Source organism: Pecten maximus, chromosome 19, assembly GCF_902652985.1.
Source record: "Pecten maximus chromosome 19, xPecMax1.1, whole genome shotgun sequence".
In the NCBI taxonomy this organism is placed as follows: domain Eukaryota; kingdom Metazoa; phylum Mollusca; class Bivalvia; order Pectinida; family Pectinidae; genus Pecten; species Pecten maximus.
The window spans coordinates 6434304-6461719 of record NC_047033.1 but is presented as its reverse complement, the minus strand read 5'-3'; the positions used below and the strand labels follow the sequence as shown (position 1 = coordinate 6461719).

Here is a 27416-nt window from a genome sequence, read left to right as displayed (position 1 = left end):
ATCACCACTAGCCTGAACTAGTAAGGCGCTTTATACTTTCCACTTTTACATAAATGTATAAATATGACTTAATATGTAATACATCGGAATACACCCAAGCGTACAGTATAGAATAATAATCGATGAAAACGCACAAGTACATGGTACAATGTACGTTTGAAAATGAATTAAGTATTACGTGTACACACAGTAGGAGGGGTTTGTTTTGTTTTGCTTTTAACAGCCCAGGTCATGTGAGGACGCCCTTCCCTTTGTGTGGGATGCATGCGTAGGGTGAGTGGAATTTGTGTGTTTCTGGAGACTGGTATGTTCGTATATGTCTCCGTCCAATAGCTCGGAACTAATGCCGCTTTTAAAATGCTACCTCTCTGAAGCATACTGCCGGAGATACCTAGCAGGACATCCCACCCGGTCGCAATATACGGTTTACGGGCGAACTAGTCGCTCCACTCACAAATGCTGAGCGTTTAGCAGGAGTATTAACTACCATTTTATGGACTCTTGTACATTTTTTGTATTTTTCGGCCAGGCGACAGAATCCAAAAAAAGATGAGAAAATATCTCAAATTTAATCGCCACTTACGATAATGCTATGGACACAACAGGTTTGTGGTGTAATGATTATAAAAGTTCATTGTAAAGCCCGTTTCGTTCTTGTAGTGGTCAATGCCTAGGGTCAATGTTGGGATATCCAAAAGGGATATTAGGAAAATTATAATATTTGTGAAAAGTAATTACTTTAGAATATATATATGGAAAGGTAAACTCTCCGGTTTGCATCATTCTTTTTTTAGTATTGAATTAATTCATTTTCATCCCAAAAGTTCAACGAAACGGGGGATATTGATTTGAGTTTGGCCATCCGGTACCCGTCTGTCACGCTTCGTTTCCTTGCAATAACTACAAAAAATGTGAACGGGGTTCGGCCAACAGCAAATGCCATTTTTATGGCCCTTCCTTAAATAAAAACGTTTTCTGAATATGGCAGATTAGAAGAGCTTCTTATAAAATTGGTTTATTTTATCCCGTAATATATGTTCAATAAAACATCTACTTTCTGTGCAAGGGTTTACTTTTTTCTTCGAGGTTCAAGCGACACATTATAGCACAGCAGAATTTCTCATTCTGTCGAGCTCTAATGATATGCTCACCCTTTACCTCACAAATGTTATACCTACTGTATGTCAGGAAATCGAGGAATATAAATTCCAAGAAATAGCTTGTTTGTGCAAGTGTTTGAATTAATACAGACGGCAGACACCGCTGGTGGATATTTATGTCTCCGACCTTTATCGCAACCTGTTTGTCATTTTTAAGAATATTTTCGGGTTATACACATGTACTTAACTCTCCTTTTGAAATCCGATATTAAAAATCTTGTTACATTTGTTACTTTATTTGTCATTTACACCACAATCCTGATTTTGACATTTCTTTAAAGTGCCACCTAGCATCTCTGAGGAGTCCTAGAAGGACGCAACATCTGTAAAGTGTCACCTAGCATCACTGAGGAGTCCTAGAAGGACGCAACTTCAGTATAGTGTCATCTAGCATCGCTGAGGAGTCCTAGAAGGATGCAACCTATGAAAAGTGTCACCTTACATCGCTGAGGAGTCCTAGAAGGACGCAACCTATGTAAAGTGTCACCTAGCATCGCTGAGGAGTCCTAGAAGGACGCAACTTCAGTATAGTGTCATCTAGCATCGCTGAGGAGTCCTAGAAGGACGCAACCTCTGTATAGTGTCACCTAGCATCGCTGAGGAGTCATAGAAGGACGCAACCTCTGTAAAGGGTCACCTAGCATCTCTGAGGAGTCCTAGAAGGACGCAACTTCAGTATAGTGTCACCTAGCAACGCTGAGGAGTCCTAGAAGGAAGCAACCTCTGTAATGTGTCACCTAGCATCGCTGAGGAGTCCTAGAAGGACGCAACCTCTGTATAGTGTCACCTAGCATCGCTGAGGAGTCCTAGAAGGACGCAACCTCTGTAAAGGGTCACCTAGCATCGCTGAGGCGTCCTGGAAGGACGCATCCTATCTAAAGTGCCACCTAACATCGCTGAGGAGTCCTAGAAGGACGCAACCTCTGTATAGTGTCACCTAGCATCGCTGAGGAGTCCTAGAAGGATGCAACCTATGAAAAGTGTCACCTTGCATCGCTGAGGAGTCCGAGAAGGACGCAACCTATGTAAAGTGTCACCTAGCATCGCTGAGGAGTCCTAGAAGGACGCAACTTCAGTATAGTGTCATCTAGCATCGCTGAGGAGTCCTAGAAGGACACAACCTCTGTATAGTGTCACCTAGCATCGCTGAGGAGTCATAGAAGGACGCAACCTCTGTAAAGGGTCACCTAGCATCTCTGAGGAGTCCTAGAAGGACGCAACTTCAGTATAGTGTCACCTAGCAACGCTGAGGAGTCCTAGAAGGAAGCAACCTCTGTAATGTGTCACCTAGCATCGCTGAGGAGTCCTAGAAGGACGCAACCTCTGTATAGTGTCATCTAGCATCGCTGAGGAGTCCTAGAAGGACGCAACCTCTGTAAAGGGTCACCTAGCATCGCTGAGGATTCCTAGAAGGACGCATCCTCTCTAAAGTGCCACCTAGCATCGCTGAGGAGTCCTAGAAGGACGCAACCTCTGTATAGTGTCACCTAGCATCTCTGAGTAGTCCTAGAAGGACGCAACCTCTGTATAGTGTCACCTAGCATCTCTGAGGAGTCCTAGAAGGACGCAACCTCTGTAAAGGGTCACCTAGCATCACTGAGGATTCCTAGAAGGACGCAACCTCTGTAATGTGTCACCTAGTATCACTGAGGAGTCCTAGAAGGACACAACCTCTCTAAAGTGCCACCTAGCATCGCTGAGGAGTCCCAGAAGGACGCAACCTCTGTAAAGGGTCACCTAGCATCTCTGAGTAGTCCTAGAAGGACGCAACCTCTGTATAGCGTCACCTAGCATCGCCGAGGAGTCCTAGAACAACGAAACAGCTGTATGATGTCCCTTACACAACTGACCAGCCCTAGAAGGACTAAACAGCTTTATAATGTCCCTAACATCACTGACGAGTCCATGAATGGCTAAACAGCTGCATGATGTCCCTTACATCACTTACGAGTCCAAGAAGGACTAAATAGCTGTGCAGTATCCCTGAGCACCATCGCCGAGTGATGCAGTTTTATTCCTTTTGACTCTACTGTATCAAACTCGCAGTTTATTTTGATATGTACTAATACCTTGTGCGTCTTTTGTACAACCTTAAAAAAAGAAGAACAAATCGTTAAAATAACAAATGGTGTACACTGTAGAGGCAAATTTCGGGGACTTAAGTCCACTAGCAGCGGGCTGAAATTAGCAGCAGATTCGTAATTCGGTATTGGATATTCAAATAACGAATCCGTTGCCAGCAGCGTGAATAACGGGTCCGCTGCTAACTTGAGCCTGCTTCACCAAGTAGTCTCGACTTATGGTTCAAAGGAAAATAGACGTGAATAGTACATTTACATTACCTAAAATTACGTCCTTGACCGTATATCAACCTCTGTTTATGCTGAAAACTGAGAACATCTATTATCAGTACTTATACGTTGTTATTCCAATGAAGGTTCACCTCCTATCACTGGACTTATCACCGATATCCATAGACCGGTTAGTGAGTAAGGGATAAGCCGTGTGAGATCGAAAGTGAGCGAGGGATTAGCCTTGTGAGATCGATAGAACTGAGGCTGTATAATATTCACCTGTTGATGGGAAAGTCTCACTGTATCCTGACACACAGCTGTGATGATTGGCCGTCTTCCATTGATCAGTTACCCATGCTTCCTGCTGGATGTTCAATACTTGCAATTAAACGTTTTCGTCAGTGAAGGTGTTTTCGATTAACAGAAAGTTATATGGATTGATCAATTTGATTTTGGAATTGATGTGCTTATATGGATTACTTCTGAAAAAAATGTGTAAATATATGGCTTATGAATTCTAGAGTGATGCTTCATGTTGGGCGGTAAAAGAGAACATTTTAATTTGCATGTCTTCGCCTTTGATAGTTCATTATTTCATGAAAAACATTGTCCGTTATTTCACGAGCATTGTACAATTGTATAAAAGGACAACCTGTAGTTATGGAAAATGACACATTTCCATAATGACGACATCATCTTGGAAAGGAATCCTCTATCTGTGCGAGAATACAAGTTCAAGATATTTAAACCTCGGCTTTTATAGCATAAAGATATACAACAATGTCAGTTCTTATTCACATTTTTAAGAAACCATATGGATTTTAGGAGGATTTCCGACCTTGCTTGTAATTTGGAGATATGGTCTTGCAGCAAATTTGTGTTTTAAAACTTTTATTACCTTACGCTTTTTGGATGAATGCATAACGAAAACGGAAGACATTCGTTACAGACTTGTTCTGAGATAATTTATCGGATATTGGTAGACGAAATACAGGCTCTATCAACGGAAAAGGACAGAAGACACAAGTCGGCGATTGATTTTCATATATATATATATCTTTTATTTTTCCACGTTAAAAGATAGATTGTTTTCGCTCATCATTAAAAAGATATTGTTGGCGGAGGATACTTTCCGAACGGATAAATGGTTTACCTCTGGTGAAATAAATACTTTTCGAAATGACCTCGACAATGAATCAGTCTGATCACACAGACAATACTGGCATGGATGTCACCACGAACATGACAGGGGATAGTCCAAATGGTCGCGAGACTTACTCTGACCACAAGGTATGTAAACTAATGCTTATCAATATTTCATAGAAATCCCGCAATTCTATTCGTTGCTTCCAATCTCGGCTAATAGGCACACCTCGGCATTTGTGTCAGAGCTGTACCTCTTAATCCGATTAACGACGTAAGTAAAAGGCCAACAACAAAGCCCTGCTATGCTGGTCCTTGATCAATGATAAAATATCCCTCCACAACAATATACCTCTATGAATTAGTCTGGTTCCGTAGAATATAATTTAGAAAAATATTCTTATTAATCTGCCGTATCGAAATAATTTAATTTGCCTATGTATAAATACATACATAAAGATGATGCCACCTACATGCTAATGATTGGAAATTATAATCTAGACAACTCGTTTAATACGTGATTGTGCTCAATGTTTTCGTGCGGGTCTTTCTGTGATCGAAATTTGATCGATTTTGGATCGAATTTCCTTGTATATCAAATTCTGGGGCATTCTAGAATATAAAGAAATTTATGACCAGTTTTCTACATCATTTACATATCCTTTTAGCTCTATCTATATTATACCACCCGCCAGATTGAATTGGTTACATATGATTACATATTATTTTATACAACTCTTTTGCATTTTTCACATCTAAAACATCAAGGTATTTTTCAAAACACAGTTCTTCTTTCGGTACAGGTAGTTTTTGAACAGTCTTCAACATCAGATTTCCATTTTTGTATAACTCTTTCACATTATTTTTTAAAACATAATTACATACCCATAAAGGATCAATATTATGATAAAACATTTTGTCAGGTAGCTGACATTATCAGAGAGCCACATAAGACATATTTAATGGTGTAAACCTTAAAACCCCCGGACAATACACAGGAGCGTACGGTACTGATATAACAGAACATGAAAATATTCCTCAAACACTTCCTGGAGTTATGTCGCCCTGGAATTTGTCATTCAGTCAATACCAAATCAAGACTTTATTGTTCTGAAGCGAAAATCAATCTGCTCTCGTGTTATTCAGCTAAAGTCTATTAAATCAGGAATCTGGGATGTTCAGAACAAGAGCGAAATAATGAATTGGTGTTGTAAAGTCGCAACCAAATCAATTTGTATGTTGGGTAGTCAATATATATAACACACACGAATTAGCGTTGTATGAAAAAGTTACGTAGTGTAACTCCTTATAAACTGTCAACTATACAATGAAACTTTCGTAGAAATTAATAGCGTTCTTTAACGAAATACGTCACTGGTCATGACATTATGCGTCACTTCCGGCAAAAAAGTCGTAGATCATAAAAGAACGATGACATGATGGTCCCTGATGATCTTGAGGTTTATGGGTAGGGATCATATTACGACCGTTCGTTATATCGCCAGGTACTTCAAGTCAATGATCTACCGGAAAACGATGAGCGGACAATTAAACCATAAACATACGAAGCGAATATAGATGGACATGGTAACTTAATGTGATTGATAGTTTCTATGGAGGGCTAGAATGGTTATGACAGGTTGATTATTGGTTTTATTTACTTTATTACTGTTTGACGTCCTTTCAACAGCTAAGGTCACATAAGGACGGCCTCCCGTGCGTTCGACATGCATGTATGTCGTGAGTGCAGGTTGTGTGGTATGTATGTTTTTGGAGGCTGCGGTGTTAAGTCTATTTGTTATAGTCCGGAACTTTTCCGATTTATAGTGCTACCCCACTGAAGCGTACTGGTTTTCAAGTGTTATCAGACTGAACAATTTCGAGTCTTTGTATTACTGTTAAATATTCAAGGTGGACCTACCACATGTTGAGGTGATTGAGATGGAGACTAGTAAGAATATTGGTTGCATTTGTTTTTAATTTCTTTTGTTCTTTTCAAATCCACGGTTTATGCGCGCAAGAACAATAAACGTTAACGTATATACAGTATATTGCAGGCTTGCAATGTCATGAATTATTTGAGTATTATCTGAGTATTTCTCCTGACTAATGCAAATGATTGCGGTTTAACATAGAACATCTATTATTTCCAATAAAAAGGTTCAATATTGCCAAAAATAAATAAAAAATAAAAGATAAAAAAAAGATAAAAAAAAAAGATAAAAAAAAAAAAAATAAAAAATAAAATAATAATGAGTTTTGGCTGAGTATAGAATATCAATCTTCTTAACAAAGACTTTAATCAGTAAATTAGAGGATTTGTTCCAGTACAAATGCGGTATAGGTTTGTCCAGAACATGTTATTACATTTACTGGTAGCTAAAGAGTGCTTCTGTAATGAGAACTCTTATTGCCCTACATTCTTTAAAACTTTCAACTCTTGCGTTGGCCATATTGTGTTCGTGATGCTTGCCAACTTCAGACAACGTGATCCCTTACTGTCTTCAGAATGTTGATTAATTAATAAGAATTTGAATTTACCTGTTTATTATCATTGATGCAGTCGTGGTGCGTGTTAGCGGGAATGTCGCTGCAATGTATTAATACATTTTTAATAAACCTCAGATGAAATTTACATAGCGTTTTAAAGTTCTGCTGAAACCGTTGAAATAAATCAAAATCCACAACAAAAAGTATGGGACTTTTTGTATCGTGTTGCAAGATGATATATAATAAACAATCACATTCTCTTAAGGAAGACATACTGCGAAATACTTAAAACTTCACTTAACATATCAGGATTTTGGTATAAATATTGATCCTAAAATTAATTTATATCAATTGTATCTGAATAAGGATATGTTGTGTCCTTTAAAATCCACGTGCCTTTTACTATCCTTAAGGATCGTTTGAAAACAGGTGTTGTTTACGCCCTATGTAGAACAGCACGTGCTCTCTACGGTTCTTACTGTACATTTACCTGTTATGGTCCGTTGCACAGCATGTACCCTGCCGACGTTCTTTAAAGTACATATGTCGTTTACAGTTCTTTAAGATACACGTGCTCTTTAAGGTCCATTAAGGTACATGTAACCTTCACGATTCTTAAAGTACATGTGTTCTTTACAGTCCTTTAAAGTGCATGTGATCATTACGATCCTAGGTGTTAAGAATTCTAAATAAAATAGAGAGTTAAATACAGTAGAACCAAAATGAATTAAGTTGCAGAAAACAGATATTTCATCCCTCTAGGACTGGCAGTAATAGGTAACAAGGAAATACTTTGGATGGGGAAGTGAATAAAGATAAATAATTTCAATAAATTTCATAATATGAGTATACAAACTCAGTGTAAAAGAATACAGATACAGTATTGATCATTTAGAATAAAAGTATTAACCAATCAAACCAAAGGATTAACCACTCAGAATTAAAGGAAAAGTCACTCAGAATTAATGGATTAACCACTCAGAATTAAAGGATTAGCCACTCAGAATTAAATGATTAGCCACTCAGAATTAAAGGATAAGCCACTCAGAATTAAAGGATTAGCCAATCAGAATTAAAGGATTAGCCACTCAGAATTGAAGGATTAGCCACTCAGAATTAAAGGATTAGCCACTCAGAATTAAAGGATTAGTTACTCAGCATTAAGGGATAAATCACTCAGAATAAAAGGATTAATCACTCAAACCAAAGGATTAATCACTCAAACCAAAGGATTAATCACTCAAACCAAATGATAAATCACCCAGAATAAAAGGTTTAAACACTCAGAATAAAAGGTTTAACCACTCAGAATAAAATGATTAGCCACTCTAAATAAAATGATTAACCACTCTAAATAAAAGGATAAAGATATGTTTGAATTTTGTTAGGATGCTTTCACGATGCCAATATTTCTATCAAATTCATCAGGAAGCAAGTGTAGAGAAGAAATGTTTAAATGCATGGTGACATATCCATGTGTTACTATTTTGGTGTATAGGCATGGTAACATATCCCTGTGTTACAATTTTGGTGTAAAGGTATGGTAACATGTCAAAGCCTCTTTTTCATGTGAGAGAGGATATTGACTGCTCAGAAAGACAAGTGACAGCGGATCTCAGTGGTGGCTGGATATTTAGCCATCTTCCACCCTCGCTCCATATCACATAAAGGATATGTATAATATGTCACTGAGGCTACCTGATGTTCCATCTCTGAAAACAGTGTTAATAAATTATATATTATATTTAACGTGATAAATTTAAATAAAACGTCATGATCATCATCATCGTGATCATGATCATGATAATGATCATCATCAAATGAATTGACATATGTTATATCAATATACAAATTTACATGCTTAACATCACTCTTATTAGCCTCAAATATATATCTAGAGAGAAACCGGGTAAAGTCAAAATGGGAAATTTGGTGGCTACAACGGAACCACAAGGTATTACGGAATAGGATAGTCTGAATAGAACTCACATCGCTCAAGGAAATATATAGGGTGGGGGACAGAAACCGTTGAAATAAATCTAAATCCACACCACAAAGTATGGGACTTTTTTGTATCGTGTTACAAGATGATATATAATAAACAATAACATTCTCTTAAGGAAGACATACTGCGAAATACTTAAAACTTCACTTAACATATCAGGATTTTGGTGTAAATATTGATCCTAAAATTGATTTATATCAATTGTATCTGAAGAAGGATATGTTGTGTCCTTTAAAATCCACGTGCCTTTTACGATCCTTAAGGATCATTTGAAAACAGGTGTTGTTTACTGTCCTATGTAGAACAGCACGTGCCCTCTACGGTTCTTACTGTACATTTACCTGTTATGGTCCGTTGCACAGTATGTACCCTGCCGACGTTCTTTAAAGTACATATGTCGTTTACGGTTATTTAAGATACACGTGCTCTTTAAGAACCTTTAAGGTACATGTAACCTTCACGATTCTTAAAGTACATGTGTTCGTCTTCTCTTATTGGTGAGACCTCCGTCAAAAATGACGATTACGGTCACTTGATGGTTGGATGCTGTTAAAAGAAAAAAAAGTGAGGGGATTTGGGTACAGTGAGAGTTTTTTTTTTTTTATTAATTTTTTTTAGTGGAAACTATAAGATAAAAACATGAGGGTGTGTTTACGGTGTATGTTTGAGATCATCAAGGGCTGCATTGTGTATATGTGCCTTGAAGATCTCTAGTGTAGTGCATTGTACTGCTGCCACCGGGAGGAGGTTCCATTGTGTTATTGTGTGTGGGAAAAAGGAGTATTTGTATGTGTCATTGGTGGCAGATAGGTGTCTGAAGGTGTAGGGGTGTGTTTGCCTTGTCCTAGGGTCTGCTGGGTGCATGATGCCGTGTGGGTCTATTGCGACATGATGGTGAATGATTTTGTATAATAGTATAAGTCTGGTCTTGAGTCTGCGTGTTTGAAGTGTGGACCAGTTGAGTTTGTCCATCATGTCTTGTACTGAACTTGTGTTGTGGTATCTGTTTTGTACGTATCGTGCTGCTCTGCGTTGAATTTTTTCTATTTGGTTGATTTGGTTTGTGTTGTGCGGGTCCCATATGGAAGAGCAGTATTCCAGTTTGGGTCTCACTAGGGCTTTGTATGCGTGTTCTTTTATATGTTGTGAGTTTATTTTCAGGTTGCGTTTTAGGAAGCCTAGTGATCTGTTGGCGTTTGCAGTGATGTTGTTGATGTGTGTGTCCCATTTGAGATTTTTCTGTAATGTGAGTCCTAGATATTTGCTGGCGTCGACTTGTTGCAGTGTGTGGTCGTGCAGTTGGTAGTTGTATGTTGTTTTGGAGCGTTTGTTTGAAGTGGATATGATGTTGCATTTGTTTGGGTGAAATTTCATGAGCCAGTCTTGTTCCCACTGTCCTGCTGAGTTTATGTCTTGTTGTAATTTGTGTGCGTCGTCTATGTTGTGGATTGTCTTGTAGATGATGCTATCGTCGGCGAAGAGTCTGAGAGTGCTGTGTTTGATGTAGTCTGGTAGGTCGTTGATGTATATGAGGAAGAGTATGGGGCCCAAGCAGGTTCCTTGAGGTACTCCTGAAGTGACTTGGACTTTGTCCGATTGTTTCCCTTCAAGTAATACTGTTTGGGTGCGGTGTGTTAGAAAGTCTGTAATCCATGTCAGTGTGTTCCCTGTAATCCCTAGTATTTGAGTTTGTACTGGAGGCGTTTGTGTGGGACTTTGTCAAATGCTTTGGCAAAGTCCATTATGACAATGTCTGTCTGTTTGTTTGTATTGTTATTTAGTGTTAGGTCGTGTATGAATGTGGCGAGTTGTGTTTCGCATGATCTTGAGGAGCGGAAGCCGTGTTCTACGTTGTAGAGTATGTTATCGTCATCTAGATGTTTCATTGTTGCGCTTGTGATGATGTGTTCCATGATTTTGCATGCGATGCAAGTGAGTGAGATTGGGCGGTAGTTAGTGGGGTTGTGTTTGTCTCCTTTCTTGTATATTGGGTTTACATTTGCGTGTTTCCAGTCGTGTGGTAGTGTCCCTGTGCTGAGTGAAGTGTTGAAGATTTTTGTGAGTATGGGTGCTATGGGGTCTTTGAGCTGTTTAAGAATTTTGCCGTGTATTTGGTCATGTCCTGTCGCTTTGTGGGGATTTATGTTTCCTAGTAATTTGTCTACTCCGTTGCGTGTAATGTGGATTTGTGGCATGGTGGGGTGTGGCGATGGTCCTTTGTCTGGTATATTGTTGTTCTGTTCTGTTGTGAATGCGGCTTGAAATTCATGATTGAGGATGTTTGCTTTTATGGTTGGGTCTGTAGTGAGATGTCCGTCTTTGCGAAGGGATGTGATGTCAGTATTTTCTTTTCTTGTGGTTTTGATGTAAGAGAATAGTTTTTTGGGGTTGTATTTTCGGTTAGAGTGTGGGGAGTCTGGTTCGTTTATGGGTATGTCTTTGATCATTTTTTCTATGTAGTTTAGGTATGCGTTGCGTGTTTGTTTCTGTACTTCTGCTTTTATGGTTTTGTATTTTTGTGTGAGATGGTGGTTAGTGCGGCTTTTGGAGTGTAGACGTTTGGACTGCTTTATGAGGCAGCGTATGGGGTGTGTCATCCATGGAAGTCGGTGTTTGTAGGTCAGGAGTTTTTGAGGTATGTTTTTGCTTACTGATTCGTGGAGTGTTGATTTAAATGTGTTCCACATGTCATTTGCTGTTTTGTCAGTCTGTTCGTTAAGTGTAATATCAAGTTTGGCGAGGTCTTCTTTTATGTTGTCCCAATTGGCTTTGTGGTAGGTGTTCTTTACAGTCGTTTAAAGTGCATGTGATCATTACGATCCTTCAAAGAACATGTGTCAGTTATGATCTTTATAGTACATTTGACCTTTACGATCCTTTAAAGTACATGTGACCTTTACAGCCCTTCCTTTAGAGTACACTTGCCCTTTGCGGTCCTTTAAAGTACATGTGACCTTTACGTCCCTTTAAAGTACACGTGATCATTCGGGTCCTTTAGAGTACACTTGCCCTTGGCAGTCCTTTAAAGTACATGTGACCTTTACGTCCCTTTAAAGTACACGTGATCATTCGGGTCCTTTAGAGTACACTTGCCCTTTGCAGTCCTTTAAAGTACATGTTACCTACGTATCATATATGTTATGAATACAAATTCGTTATGAATACAATAACCAATAACAAATAAGATAATCATATATTGATAAATTCAATAACTTGATAAATAAATGGTATAATCTTTAACATTCCTTTTGGCGAAAATTCGGTACTGTATTGTGTGTGTGTATAATCAAAGGACAATAAAGGACATTCTAGGTGTTAAGAATTCTAAATACAAATAGAGAGTTAAATACAGTAGAACCAAAATGAATTAACTTGCAGAAAACAGATATTTCATCCCTCTAGGACTGGCAGTAATAGGTAACAAGGAAATACTTTGGATGGGGAAGTGAATAAAGATCAATAATTTCAATAAATTTCATAATATGAGTAAAAAAACTCCGTATAAGAGATTTAATATACAGTATTGATCACTCAGAATAAAAGGATTAACCAATCAAACCAAAGGATTAACCACTCAGAATTAAAGGATAAGTCACTCAGAATTAAAGGATTAGCCACTAAGAATTAAAGGATTAGCCACTAAGAATTAAGGGATAAATCACTCAGAATTAAAGGATTAGCCACTAAGAATTAAAGGATAAATCACTCAGAATTAAAGGATTAGCCACTCAGAATTAAAGGATTAACCACTCAGAATTAAAGGATTAGCCACTCAGAATTAAAGGATTAGTTACTCAGAATTAAGGGATAAATCACTCAGAAAAAAAGGATTAATCACTCAAACCAAATGATAAATCACTCAAACCAAATGATAAATCACTCAAACAAAATGATAAATCCCCCAGAATAAAAGGTTTAACCACCCAGAATAAAAGGTTTAACCACTCAGAATAAAATGATTAACCACTCGGAATAAAATGATTAACCACTCTAAATAAAAGGATAAAGATATGTTTGAATTTTGTTAGGATGCTTTCACGATGCCCATATTTTTATCAAATTCAGCAGGAAGCAAGTGTAGAGAAGAAATGTTTAAATGCATGGTAACATATCCGTGTGTTATTATTTTGGTGTATAGGTATGGTAACATATCCCTGTGTTACTATTTTGGTGTATAGGTATGGCAACATATCTCAGTGTTACTATTTTGGTGTAAAGGTATGGTAACATATCCCTGTGTTACTATTTTGGTGTATAGGTATGGTAACATATCTCAGTGTTACTATTTTGGTGTATAGGTATGGTAACATATCTCAGTGTTACTATTTTGGTGTATAGGTATGGTAACATATCCCTGTGTTACTATTTTGGTGTATAGGTCAGGTAACATATCCCTGTGTTACTATTTTGGTGTATAGGTATGGTAACATATCAATGTGTTACTATTTTGGTGTATAGGTATGGTAACATATCCCTGTGGTACTATTTTGGTGTATAGGTATGGTAACATATCCCTGCGTTACTATTTTGGTGTATAGGTATGGTAACATATCCCTGTGTTACTATGTTGGTGTATAGGTATGGTAACTGTCCCGGTGTTACTATTTTGGTGTATAGGTATGGTAACATATCCCTGTGTTACTATTGTGGTATATAAGTATGGTAACATATCCCTGTGTTACTATTTTGGGGTATAGGTATGGTAACATATCCCTGTGTTACTATTTTGGGGTATAGGTATGGTCACATATCCCTGTGTTACTATTGTGGTATATAAGTATGGTAACATATCCCTGTGTTACTATTTTGGGGTATAGGTATGGTAACATATCCCTGTGTTACTATTTTGGGGTATAAGTATGGTAACATATCCCAGTGTTACTATTTTGGTGTATAGGTATGGTAACATATCCCTGTGGTACTATTTTGGTGTATAGGTATGGTAACATATCCCTGTGGTACTATTTTGGTGTATAGGTATGGTAACATATCCCTGTATTACTATTTTGGTGTTTGGGTATGGTAACATATCCCAGTGTTACTATTTTGGTGTATAGGTATGGTAACATATCCCTGTGTTACTATTTTGGTGTATAGGTATGGTAACATATCCCAGTGGTTCTATTTTGGTGTATAGGTATGGTAACATATCCCAGTGTTACTATTTTGGTGTATAGGTATGGTAACATATCCCAGTGTTACTATTTTGGTGTATAGGTATGGTAACATATCCCTGTGGTACTATTTTGGTGTATAGGTATGGTAACACATCCCAGTGTTACTATTTTGGTGTATAGGTATGGTAACATATCCCAATATTACTATTTTTTTGTATAGGTATGGTAACATACCCCTGTGTTACTATTTTGGTGTATAGGTATGGTAACATATCCCAGTGGTACTATTTTGTTGTATAGGTATGGTAACATATCACGGTACTACTAACTTGGTGTAAAAATATAAAAATATAAAAAAAAAAGATATTCCAGTGCTGCTGTTTCGGTGTATACCGCTTAATTATTAAAATTGATATAGGAAATTATGATAAAAATAACAATATAAAATAAACCTTCATCACACATCGTTACAGATGTTAATTTTTTTTGTCAAAGAGTTTATGGTTCTAATAGGCCCATACATAGAGAACCAGTATTTTTATGTTTGGAGTGAGAGTAATGTGTTTGTGAATACCCCGCTTAGGTCCTAACAGCAATGTAATGAATAAAGAATTGACCGATTATTTGGGACTGCAACGGAATAACAGGCTACTTTATTGGTTTGTTTACATTACAATCAGATTTAAGGACAACAAGAGCCATTATGTCGCGTTATTTCAGTCCTTCTTTCTCTTGTTTTATTTAAGTCAACACAAATGTACGGTTCTGATCTGTACCAAAGAATAAACCACAGTGCTTCACAGCTCCTATAACAGAATTATTCTTGTTAGGCGGCAGACAACGCACTTACGAATCTAATAACGTTCCTTTGATTTTGATTATTGCTGATGCGATGATTTTACTTCCTTTCCATTGGCAGGATAATGTTTACTGACAGCAAATATTCAAGCTTAATTTATGTTACAACAATTACGAATCAAGTTATATCAACTGATATTAATAACGCTTGTTAGCCCGGATGGAAGCTCACGAGGGGTCATTCTGTGAGAGAAAACCGGAATACTCAGAGAAAACCCACGTGATCGGGCAGGTGACACCATTTCAAAAGATTTAAATCCGATCGGGGATTCGAACCCCAGCCGCCTAGGTGAAAGGCAAGTTTGTTACTTCTGTCCATTGAACCACCCATACACATAATAGTACAGCCTTGATGTTTTATAATTCAAATATTTGTTATGCTTACCCATATTAACCTCGGCATATCTGTTCATGCTGTTTCAAAAGCAAAACACAAGTTCAATGCTCTATGAGACACAGTGGTCTATTGGTAGGATAATGGCTTGATGGTCAATAAGACGGTTGTTCATATCCAGGTAAGGTCATTGTGTAATTTTAACACCATTATTTACTCCGTTTCTCAGCGAATGAGTAGGTGGTAGGACAGTGTTTGATATATTGTGTGCAAGCCGTTATAGTCGAATAGAAGCTCGAGATGGACCCTCTCCAGACAGTTGAGGTGATGACCGGTAGTTTAAGGCCCGATGACCGTGGATAATAAATTGTGAGCTAGCAGATGCTTATGTTACTTATATGAAACATCATATATAAATAATAATTAAAGTTATGATGGTTTGGTATTTTCTCTTAAACCCCAGACAAAATAGCAAGTTTAATTGTAGTCCAGCCACGGTTCTTCAAACATTTTTATATTACACTTTTACATTTTAATGTCTTGCCTGTGTCATTAAATGGAAACTGTTAATTGATCAATGACTGACCGTTTCTAATAAGACACTATCATGGTTCTCGTGATAGTACATTCCTTCGTTTGTATTAAGTGTATGTCGCCAAAATGAAACTTAATGGGAAATGTGTATTTCCCCCAAGTAGTCAAAGTTATAATCTTTAAAATAATACGGCGATTTTACTCTCTAGGGAAACCAAAGTGCTTCATGTATGTATCATACAAATTCTCAATTCGACCCGAAGTATCATTTATTAACGCAAAGGCATTTGTGACGGTATTTGTGTGAAAAACGTCCTGTTTCTGTACATTTTAACGTTGCTTTCATTACTGGTAGACACAGAAACTCATATAATCCCCATTCGGGCATAGATTGTGTTAATAGAAATGCACGTTGCTGATGTCTGAACGAATCAATGTCCCTTTAACATTGTGAGGTTTCCACTGTATCGACATTACAATGCAAGATCTTGATATTGTAGGTGGTAACTGATATATCTAGTGATTTCTATGTAACCATACATGAGTTCTAACATTTTCCAAAGCATGGTTTTTGTATCCCTGCGCATGCATTCTTCAACTAAATTAAAGCATGTCTTACAGGTTAAAGGCAAACCTCCTCCACCATGTCTATCACCGCTTAAAATCTCAGAAGGATTTAATTATCAATACAAATGGAGATCGAGTTAAATCGAGAGCAGCACAAATGAAACAACTGTTTAGTCATTTCAGGACTATTCAGTGATGCTGCTGGCGAAAAGGGGTTGATTTATTAGAGGCGACTAAAATGGGCTGAACGAAATGTCGAAATCCTGGCTGGGAGGGGCAATAGCCTGATTTATTTTCAAATTAATGTAAAGTTGTCAAATGAGGACGTATATCCTTTCGAAACATGTGGTCTTAATTTTGGCCTACTTTTCTTTTAAAGTCTTCATTAAAAAGTTATATTGTATTCCCGTCGTCTTAACAATTTGGAGAGAGAATGATTTATAGTTATGTTTGTGCATTGCGTTATGGTAGTATTCTTTATCGTTAAGAAAGATACTTGCACCCACCGTGGCACGAGCAATGACAAATTACCAGCTTGAGGCCATAATATTAATCACATTGGTAAATGAAACGTTCAAAGCGAATTTCGGATAAGTGGATCAAGGCGCTCGTTCCCGTATTATTGATGTTTTCCAAATATTGTTTATTCCGTAAAATATGTACCTAATTCCATTGTATATCCTCTTTCAGCTTCTTTGGAACATAGCCACGGGTATTGTCTGTGTAGAGTTCGTGCTTGCCTTCGTTCTAAACGCTATTGTAATAGGACTCCTGATGAGGAACAAGAAGAGGAACCGAATGTCCTTCTTTGTTCTCCATTTAGCAATCTCAGGTAAGACTAATGTACCTTGTCAGCAAACTAATCCTTTAAGATTAAGGTAAATTTTTCAAATGGAATGTCTCCCGTTTGGGTGACATGGAATATTTGTCTGTCACTCAAATTGTATTCATATCGACTGTATACTACCATTAAGTAACAGTTCAATGCTTATATTTATATTCATAAAGATTTGTTATTTACTGTAGGTTATGATGCGTTTAAATTTGCCGCTAACCATATCAACAGCTTAGAATTTCAGGAGAAATAATATAGTACCTAATGTCGTTATTAACAGCAAACACGTTAAATCATTTTTGCTCAAAGTTTGCTTTATTATATATTTCGTATAAGTTTGCTGATATCGTAAAATTGTTCTTAATTGCATGATTACTGATTGTTTAAAATTAAAGCCGTTTTTCTGCGCAGTGATACGATATCATTTAGAAGTGGTGCGGTATTGAATGGGTATTGCACCGGTAAGACTCGATTCCTCGGAAACACTTATGTTACCATCAAATGGATTTATGTTATTTTCAGAAGAATATTAGCTCTTAATTTCTAATTGATAGTCGTATTGACAGTAGGTGAATACTATTCCAAGGATATTTTGTTCGAAACAGATTCCAGTCTAACCGGTCACATCAGTGTCGCTAATTATAACTAGCAGACGATGTTGAACTTCACAGGGGCTCGAATTAGGAGTAAGGTAGGCCTTTGACATCAGTGAATAACCATAACACTAAAATCCTGTATACATAAAAATCCGGAAACCAGGTCGATAATCCCCATTTTCCCAAGATTTTTTTCTTATGTTTTTTTACCATGTTTTTATTATTATAAATGCTAGACTTTTCATGTTGCAGTATCTTGCATTTCTCAAAATTCCGAAACGAGCCCCTGTGTGTGTGACGACATGGACAATTTGGTAACGTCGTATAGATCAAGAATAGCGCTTATAATAAGTTTGTGATGACTTCCTTTTTAAAAATAACATTTTACTGTCAAAACTTGTGAAGTTGCCTTCTTTCTTGTGGTGGCTTATGTAAATGAATGCTAACATTCGAAAGCTCTCTTGGCCGAAAGTAACTGGAGGTCATTGTTTTAACCTACAGCACCTCGAGCTGACACTGACCGAATCACTGTTAATTGTAGTATACAGTCTCATAAATACCATATGGTTTACTACCGACGTATTAAGCAAATGCGATACAGAATGTAAATACAGCCGCATAACTACAATTTGGTTAACTAACGATATATAGGCAAATGCGATATAGAATGTAAATACAGGCTCATAACTACAATTTTGTTTGCTAACGACATATAGGCAAAGGCGACAAGGAACGTAAATACAGCCTCATAACAACAATTTGGTTTACTACCGACGTATTAAGCAAATGCGATACAGAATGTAAATATAGTCTCATAATTACAATTTGGTTTGCTAACGACATAATGGCAAATTCGACAAGGAATGTAAATACAGCTTCATAACTACAATTTGGATTAACTAAGGATATATAGGCAAATGCGACATAGAATGTAAATATAGTCTGTAGATTCAATTTGGTTAACTAACGATACATGTATATAGGAAAATGCGACATAGAATGTAAATATAGTCCCATAACTACAACTTGGTTAACTAACGATACATAGGCCAATGCGACATAGAATGTAAATACAGATGTTCTACACGTTAGCCTATACGTGTACTTATTCGGTTTACACTGGAACACATTAAGTGTAACATATATCGATTCCCTGAAAACTAAACGGAGATGTATTGGCCAATATATTTTTATCACTATAACAATTACTTAAACAATAACATTAACTGTCTGATAAATGCAACATGTGTCTGGCACCTTTATCCGTTACGAAACACTAACATCACTTTACAATTAACAGTATCACATGAATTCGATATTTTGCCTTTGCGAGTCGATACTTACTGCAAAAAGAACCGAAACCTGTCGCATGTATACCGCCGATTAGTTACGCTGAATTGCACATTTGGCAATATAAATACTCGTAAAATAGATATCCTGTAAGTCAGAAACCTTGAAAAAAAAATACTAGTTAACGATTATGTTGCAACTAAAACAATGACACAATGTGTTGTTCTAGATCAAAGAGCAGCGAAAGCTACAATGAAACAGGCCGTGACATCAACTGCATGGACAAATCCAGCTGTGTTTTCGGTTTGTTATGACAAGTTTTGGTACTATGCTCAAGAGTTTTACAATGCATATAAATGACACGTTTCCCATTATATGTCTGGGTTGATAATCTAATTGTTTCTTTTATGTTTTCTATAAATTTGGGTGTCAGTTCGCGTTCGGAATAAAGATACAACGACTGAAGTTCAAACTCCGGCGAGAAGGAACAGCCGTGAGATCTATACTCCCCATATACTAGACAGAACATTTTATCCCTAATGGTTACGTATTCTTTACAAGACAACACGACTACAAGGCGGTGTATTTGATAGAATCCCCATGTACCCCCACACACTGAATGCAAGGACATCGAGATAACCACTGGCAAACCATGTCATATATCACGTATTACACTCCTGTTTGTACAAATTAGAGTTTTTATCCTGAGATAATATAATATCGCTTACAGCATGAAACTATAAACATAAGTAATGTTTTAGCAAATGGTGTTATGGTCCTATAACATGCATTGCTATTTATGAAAAGATTGCAAAGCCATGTTTGATTTTATCAATTTTATCAGCAAACTGTATTGGATGTTAAGGATTTAAACGTCATTTGTTCAATAGGCTATTGCTTAAATAATACAATATTACAAAATACCATGACAGCTATACTGACACTAATAAGATGCATAACAAAATACCATGGCAGCTATACTGATATATACAAGATGTATTACAAAATACCATGGCAGCTATACTGATATATACAAGATGTATTACAAAATACCATGACAGCTATACTGATACTAACAAGATGTATTACAAAATACCGTGACAGCTAACTGATACGTGCAAGATGCATTACAAAATACCATGACAGCTATAGTGATGCGTACAAGATGTATTACAAAATACCATGACAGTTATACTGATACGTACAAGATGTATTACAAAATACCATGACAACTGTAATGATACATACAATGTATACTACAAAATAACATCGGAAAGACATATCAATGTACTAGACAATCTACGATTAGTATTAAGGATTAAGCTCAAAGACTGTTAATTATTTAGGTAATTAACCATAGCGCTAATGTGTAGTTGAACCAGCGTCTGACATTCCCTTCGTGAATTTAAAATTAAATAGACACCTATGACGTATGAGTTTTCTGTTGATAAGGTTTTTGTCAGAATTACGGCCATTCCTACCTTAATAGATCATGTTTTATCACATGATTTGACGTTGTTGCTCCGAGCACTCTAAAACATACATACGGAAACAGATCCAATCAATACGTCGGCGGACGCAAGGATATAGATCCATAAGTCTTTATCAAGGATTCGGAAATACCACGTGGGATCTTACTGAAGCTATTGTGTATAGACAGTGGCGAATTTTAAGGAAGGCCTAACACACACACACACCTGCATATTAATTATATTTGATATAGTATTATCAAAATGTATCATAAAGGTGTTCCTAAATCAATGAAGCTAGTAGCCGAACACGTGGAAGTGTGCAGAAGAGCAATACATATACTTGAAAATGAATCAGCGTCTCATCAAATCAGGATATTGGGATAAGTTTAAAAGAAATCTCAAATAAAACCAAAGCAAATAGATTCAAAACTGTATTAGTTAACGAACCAGTAGCGATTTACTATTGATACAAATATTACGGTGCCGCTAATGCTAAATCTGTCTCAAGATCAGCTACTTCATCACCCCAATGAAATCGACCAAAGCAAGATTATAAGTTTCAGTTATCACGTATTTTCCAAGTAATTTGAATTTGTACAAGCCTAATGACTAAATAGCCCGTCGTTAGAGGAATATAACAAAATATCATTACGCAAAAATACAAATATGGATGGGTTTAGAAATTATTCTAAAAACATTTGGCAGTTGTGGGTAAGAATTATGTATAAACTGAGTTCTGCGGTAATTTTCAAGTGCGACTCCAACTGCCAGGACGGCAGCTATCTTTATCGTATCGGAGTTAGTTGTGACCCTAATGAGAGTTCTACAGTGTATTAATGGTGAAGCTACATTTTACTGATAGTTCTGTTTGATCGTTAAAAACATTTATTTTTTATATAGCTGCTAACGGTGGATTCGTTTTAACCGCCTGATACAAAGAGACTTGGCACACAATCTACGGTCCCTGTCTCGATTTGTTTGCGTTCGAGTTGATAAATCTAATCAGGCTTCGGTTTCATCAAGGTTCCTTCAATGGAACTCATTAACGTAAAAAAGGTATACAGGAAAGCATTTTTAGATTTAATGATAACGTCTAAGCTATAGATATTTCTATGGATAACATAACGTTAACGAATTATTTCCTTAAGTAAAGGAATAATGACGAAACTGGGCCAAGGTAAAATTCACGGACAAATGAAACAGAATAGATTTTGGTAGACTTATTGAGTCCGGTTTCAGTAGATATTGAAAGATATAATATTATCATTTTAAGATTGAAAATTGTGCTCAGTATCAATTATCAATGACATTAACAAGCATCTCTATAGAGATATTAGACATAGCATGCAGACTTGTGTATACGTAAAAGAGCTTATTTTCTGCAACACAATTATCAATGAATGGAAGGAAATAAAATGGTATTAAAATGCAGCAACAATTCAGATTTGACGAATTTCCCAGCAAAATGATTAAGGCAAAAACTTAAGACAGATGTCCCGGAAGGATAAACAAACTATACTTTGTCATATTGATGAGTAAGCTTCCACTTAGATGTGAAAAAAGTAAATAAAAAATAATAATGATGATAAAAAAACCAACACAAAACCAAATTTCACAAACATTAACGTTCTACCAGCTTTAAAACATATCATACTAGTCCAAATACATGTAAATGTCCAACTTCAATACTGGAATAGAATTTGAAAATAACAAAAAAAAAATAGAAAAAAAGTGACATGACGTTTGTTTTTTAAAATTAAAATTACATATTACAATAACCTATACTATTGTGACAGAGACGATTCCATGGCGATTAACATCTTAGTTGCTATGAACAGTGGTATCAATATCTGTTACTCAAGTCTGAGGCAGTCACTGGTCACTTGACTGAACTTCCTTCTCGCTCTTACGGGCGAAATCGGTCAGTCATAAAACGAACGTTGACAACATGCTTCCGGTAGGCGAGTAAGAAGCGGAATGTATATACATGTAAACATTATGGTAAAAAAAAAACCATCCAGATCAAAAGATTGGAAAACTGGTAAATGGTTTAATTTCATAATTCATCTTGATTGCCTTGGCATTAGCATTTACTAATAAAATGATATATCTAAATGTGGCTTATCATGTAATGTTTTCCTTTGATTTTGGTACGACCTGAATATCATATATATTATATAACTCAATTTTAATAACAACTTTTCCTTTTATTTCAACCTTATCGAAAAAGGTGCTATTGTTCAGAAAGTGCATGCTTTTAACTTGGTTCAAACCTCAAGTCATTTCTATCATGTATATAAATTTCTCTAACATTTATAAATGGCCAGGATTTAGTGCGAACAACGATACCAGTGTCAAATAGATATTGGATGTCTGACATTTACAAATGGTCAATTGGGCGCTACCAAACAGATATTTGATTAATGTTTTTTTTTTTACAATTTCATCGTGTGCCTTTTCGTTTGTCTTATACTTGTCAAATTAAAGAAAAAAATGAGGTAGTTTAGGTAATATCAACGCACGTGTAACACACTACATATCCTTTTGTAGCATCGCATGACCTATCCGTTGACAAATGGTTATAGACACGCATCAACATAAAGAAACGAATACTATTCCATGACGATGAGATTGGTTATATATGTACCGTCAGTATTAATTGTTAGATACAACTCAGCCCGCTGATAACTAGTGGTCTAGACCCAGATCATCTCGTTTGTAACCTGACAAGAATTTCCCATTGCCATCAGCGCCATTTGTGTTATCCGCTGGTATTATCCTTTCCAGACGGAAGTTAAATAATGACGGCTGAACATGTAGACTTTTTATTATTTGGGGAATAATATGTTTGTTTTATAATGCTAAAATATTTAGGGTTTAATGGGTTATGTATTTCGTATTTCGTATTTCGTATTATTTATTTAAGGATTAAATACACCACATATGTACTGAAAGAAAATCTGAAGAGCGTCATGGCTGTGGCGTAAAACCCTAATATAGGCTCATTGGCATCGCTTTATACATTTCCATTTCGTTATCGATCAAATTCTTTGTCAATCCATGGATTGTACAAAACGAACAGGATTGAGAAAACATCAATTAAATTTAAGGTATCGTTCAAATTTTATTAATAAAATAGTGAACATTATTAGACAAAATCAATTGAATGTATTTTGTTTCTTTGGTAAAAAAGAATAACCAGTATGTTATCTAAATCTCAAGCATTGTGAAAAGATCGTGTCGAAAAGTGAAATGTAGTGTATCTGAATTTACATTAATTATATATCAATGTAGAAACAGATAATGAGGCTACATAAAAACAAACAATTAGCAAATTTTCCGCCAAAACGAGATATTCATGACATTATTAAAGAGGCTTGCCCGCAGAGAGATCAGAAAAATTGGCTAATAGAAAAAGATTTTTTATACATGACAGATTGTTGGAATTGTTGAGTTTTTCATTTTATTTTCCTTATAAAACGCTGAAAAGTGATAGTAAAACCTCCCTTTTTAAATATTATTTTATATAATCGCAACCCGCAATAAGTCCCCGCTATAAAGTGGAGTCTAATTTGATTGACACATCAAAGAAACAAGCACGTGCACAGTGCCGCACAGTGCCGCAGAGTGATAACTTCAAAGGCAGCGGCGATTTACAAAGAAGATTTGCCGTTATATTCCATACATTTCCCTCTCAGGTTGAGTTTTAAAACGTCTTTTAAATACATATTCTGTAATTGTTTTCAAGAAATAAAGTCGGAAAGCCTCTAATTTTGTCACATAGAAACGTGTACTGAAGTTTATTTAGTGATCGGAGATGTGCCGTTTACCGGTCCGTCTGCGGGTAAGCCTCTTTAACCGTTAAGCACGAGATAAATGACAGCAAATAGAAAAAATTAACTGTTTACAACACAGTCGTAAAGACGTGTAATGTGAATGTTGTAAGTCGACATCTAGATGATGCCATTTCTATTTAATGTTTCATTCGTTAAATGTCTTTTTCATTTGAGGACATCGCTAATTGATCAAGAATGACGTGAGATACAGTCGTAGAAGTTTACACACTTCTCAAGCTGAATGAGTACTTGATGGGCAAATACAGTAATATACTACCCTGAAATGACTGTAAAAACAAAATGGAGACATATTAGAATTATAATTTTTCCCTCGAAGCTAATCGTTTTGCCATTACGTGGAAATAAATACGTCATCGCAAAGTAAATCTACTGAGGAAAGAAGCTGCAGTCACGATTATGACCAGTTCTTGTGAAGATAATATCCCAACCTAATAGTGATGTTGACATAACACGCAATGTGTTGTTGATATGACCTCTAATTTAAAATAAGATTTAAATATGGGGGACGCGATGGCCAAGTGGTTAAGGTGTATCGACACTTTATCACTAGCCCTCCACCTCTGGGTTGCGAGTTCGAAACCCACGTGGGGGCAGTTGCCTGATACGGACTGTAGACCAGTGGGTTTTTTTCCAGATACTCCGGCTTTCGTATACCTCCAAAATCTGGCACGCCCTTAAATGACCCTGGCTGTTAATATGACGTTTGACAAAACTAAACTAAATGAACTACTCTTAAACATGTAATATATATTCTTATAGATCATTGTATGTGGTTACACCTTATTATTGGAAATTACTTATAATTATATCTTTTCCGAGTCAAATATTTGTTGATATGGCCTCGTTGCAAGCTGATTGGTTAAAACGATAATTTGAGATGACGTTTAAATGAGAGGCTTATCAAATATAATGGAAGAAAAATATAATAGTATTAATAGTAAGGAAGAGCTATTAAAACCAATTATATGACAGCTTCCCTCCTTGATAAAATATCAAACATGGTACACAAATTCACCAAATTATATATGTATATAGATTTATCACCTTACTTCAAATAAACGGATTTGTGTTATTTTAACTTAACATTTGGGTTCATTACTATCTTTGGTGGTTTGAATGTCAGCATCCTGGTCCTCTTTTTGGGAACGTGACGTGAGATATGATGACATAACATCCTACGTTGATTCCGGCTTATTGATTTTAATTTTGAGCTTAAGTATATTAAAATCCACCATTATACCATTACTGTTGCTTATGTCAATATTTCCTCATGGCATGCTCAGTTGTAAAAGCATAATATTAATTAAGACTTTATTTCATTGGTTTTACAGACTTTTTAATGGCGGTATTCTACATCTTCCCTGCTGTGATAGACAGACTCCTAGATGCTTGGCTCGCTGGTCTGGTTATGTGTAAACTCATCAAGTACCTGAGTTTGGTCGTGTGTTTCGCCTCGACCTATATGTTAGTTGTTTTAAGTGTTGATAGACTATATGCCATCGCTCGGCCACTGTCCGCCACCAGGAGAGGAATAGTCTACAAGTGGACACTGGTCAGTTTCGCATGGGTTATCGCCGCTATTCTTGGAGTTTATGATCCTGTATACGCGCAAATTCTCACCGGAATACCAACGCCGCAACACGACATACCATTCTGTGAAATAACCTACCCGGAAAACATGGTAAGATGCATTACAAGTAATTTTCACTTAGATGAAAAATAATACGTTCTGAGAAACACCAAGAAGAACAAACAGATATTACGTCTGAAATTCATTCAACAATTGATGGGTACTGCATGTTCAACGCTCCCACCCACCAACACTATAAAACCTTCGACCTTGATGTAAGGCAAAGCTCTTTGAAGAGGAAGAAATTCCAGAAAGAAATATGTTAATTAATACCACTTCCTGGCATGTGGTGAAAACAACAAATTTACTATAGATATTGTTTTATTTAAAAGGGAATGTTGTAACAACAATATCATCAAGTTACCAGGTAAAATTACCATTTGAGAGCTTATCGCAATTTTGATCTTCAAGGGAAGACAAAGCTTTTCTGGATAAAGGTTTACAATCGTAAATACATTATTCTAACAGCTTGATTGTTTTTGTGGGTAATGTAAAGTAGTGACCAGTTTTCTTATAAACATTTGGTATAAAACTGAAAAAAAATCAATTCTAACGGATAACAAATGAGACAACAGTCAGAACATTTACGTCGTGTTTTGTAACGGTAAAAAGGCAGTTCTTGGATCTGTGTTCCCTACGGTTTCCTATCCCATTTTTAATTGTTTTTCGTGACTGATATTTCAGGAGCACACAATTATTTTATGTCACCAATTATATTCTGGATACAGTAAAGTGCATCATGATATCGAATGCGAAATTGAAAGAATTGCTTATACGAAAAAAAAAAAAAAAATAAAAAAAAAAATAAAATAAAATAATAAAAACAAAAACAAACACTGTATCAATAATAATGCTACTCTTAACAAATATATCAGTATTTGGAACCAATTCATAACCTTTTCTACTGAACTGTGAGCATAGACATCATACTGATTTAAGGCGGATGCTATAGGCAGTCTTTATATGACAATGAAACAAACATAATGATGTTTTGATAATTCAATATGAGAAAAAAACTCCCGGTAAATGATGCCGAATTTAACAGGCTGTCCAATTTTGGGAAGGATTCAAAGATTGTTTTTGAACTAAACAACAGCGGATAAATTCGCCACATTAATTCTTATTATAAAGTTAGAAACTCTGTCTCTTTTAAGTGTACTTAAAAAGTGATTTTGTAACTAAAACTACACACCTATTTTCCTTGCCAGTTAACAGTCAAAATTAATGACCTGTC

The 27416-nt window shown here is 36.3% G+C and overlaps 1 protein-coding gene across 1 annotated transcript in view; it reads left to right on the top strand.

Moving 5' to 3' along the window:
* The first annotated feature begins 3849 nt into the window (after positions 1–3849).
* LOC117317971 (cardioacceleratory peptide receptor-like) overlaps positions 3850–27416 on the top strand; it is a 46663-nt gene continuing 23096 nt past the window's right edge. Inside the window, exons 1-3 of the mRNA XM_033872941.1 lie at positions 3850–4744; positions 17193–17334; positions 25884–26233. Coding sequence (XP_033728832.1) covers positions 4634–4744; positions 17193–17334; positions 25884–26233 — 603 coding nt within the window. The 5' untranslated portion in view covers positions 3850–4633. The remainder of the gene's footprint in view (positions 4745–17192; positions 17335–25883; positions 26234–27416) is intronic.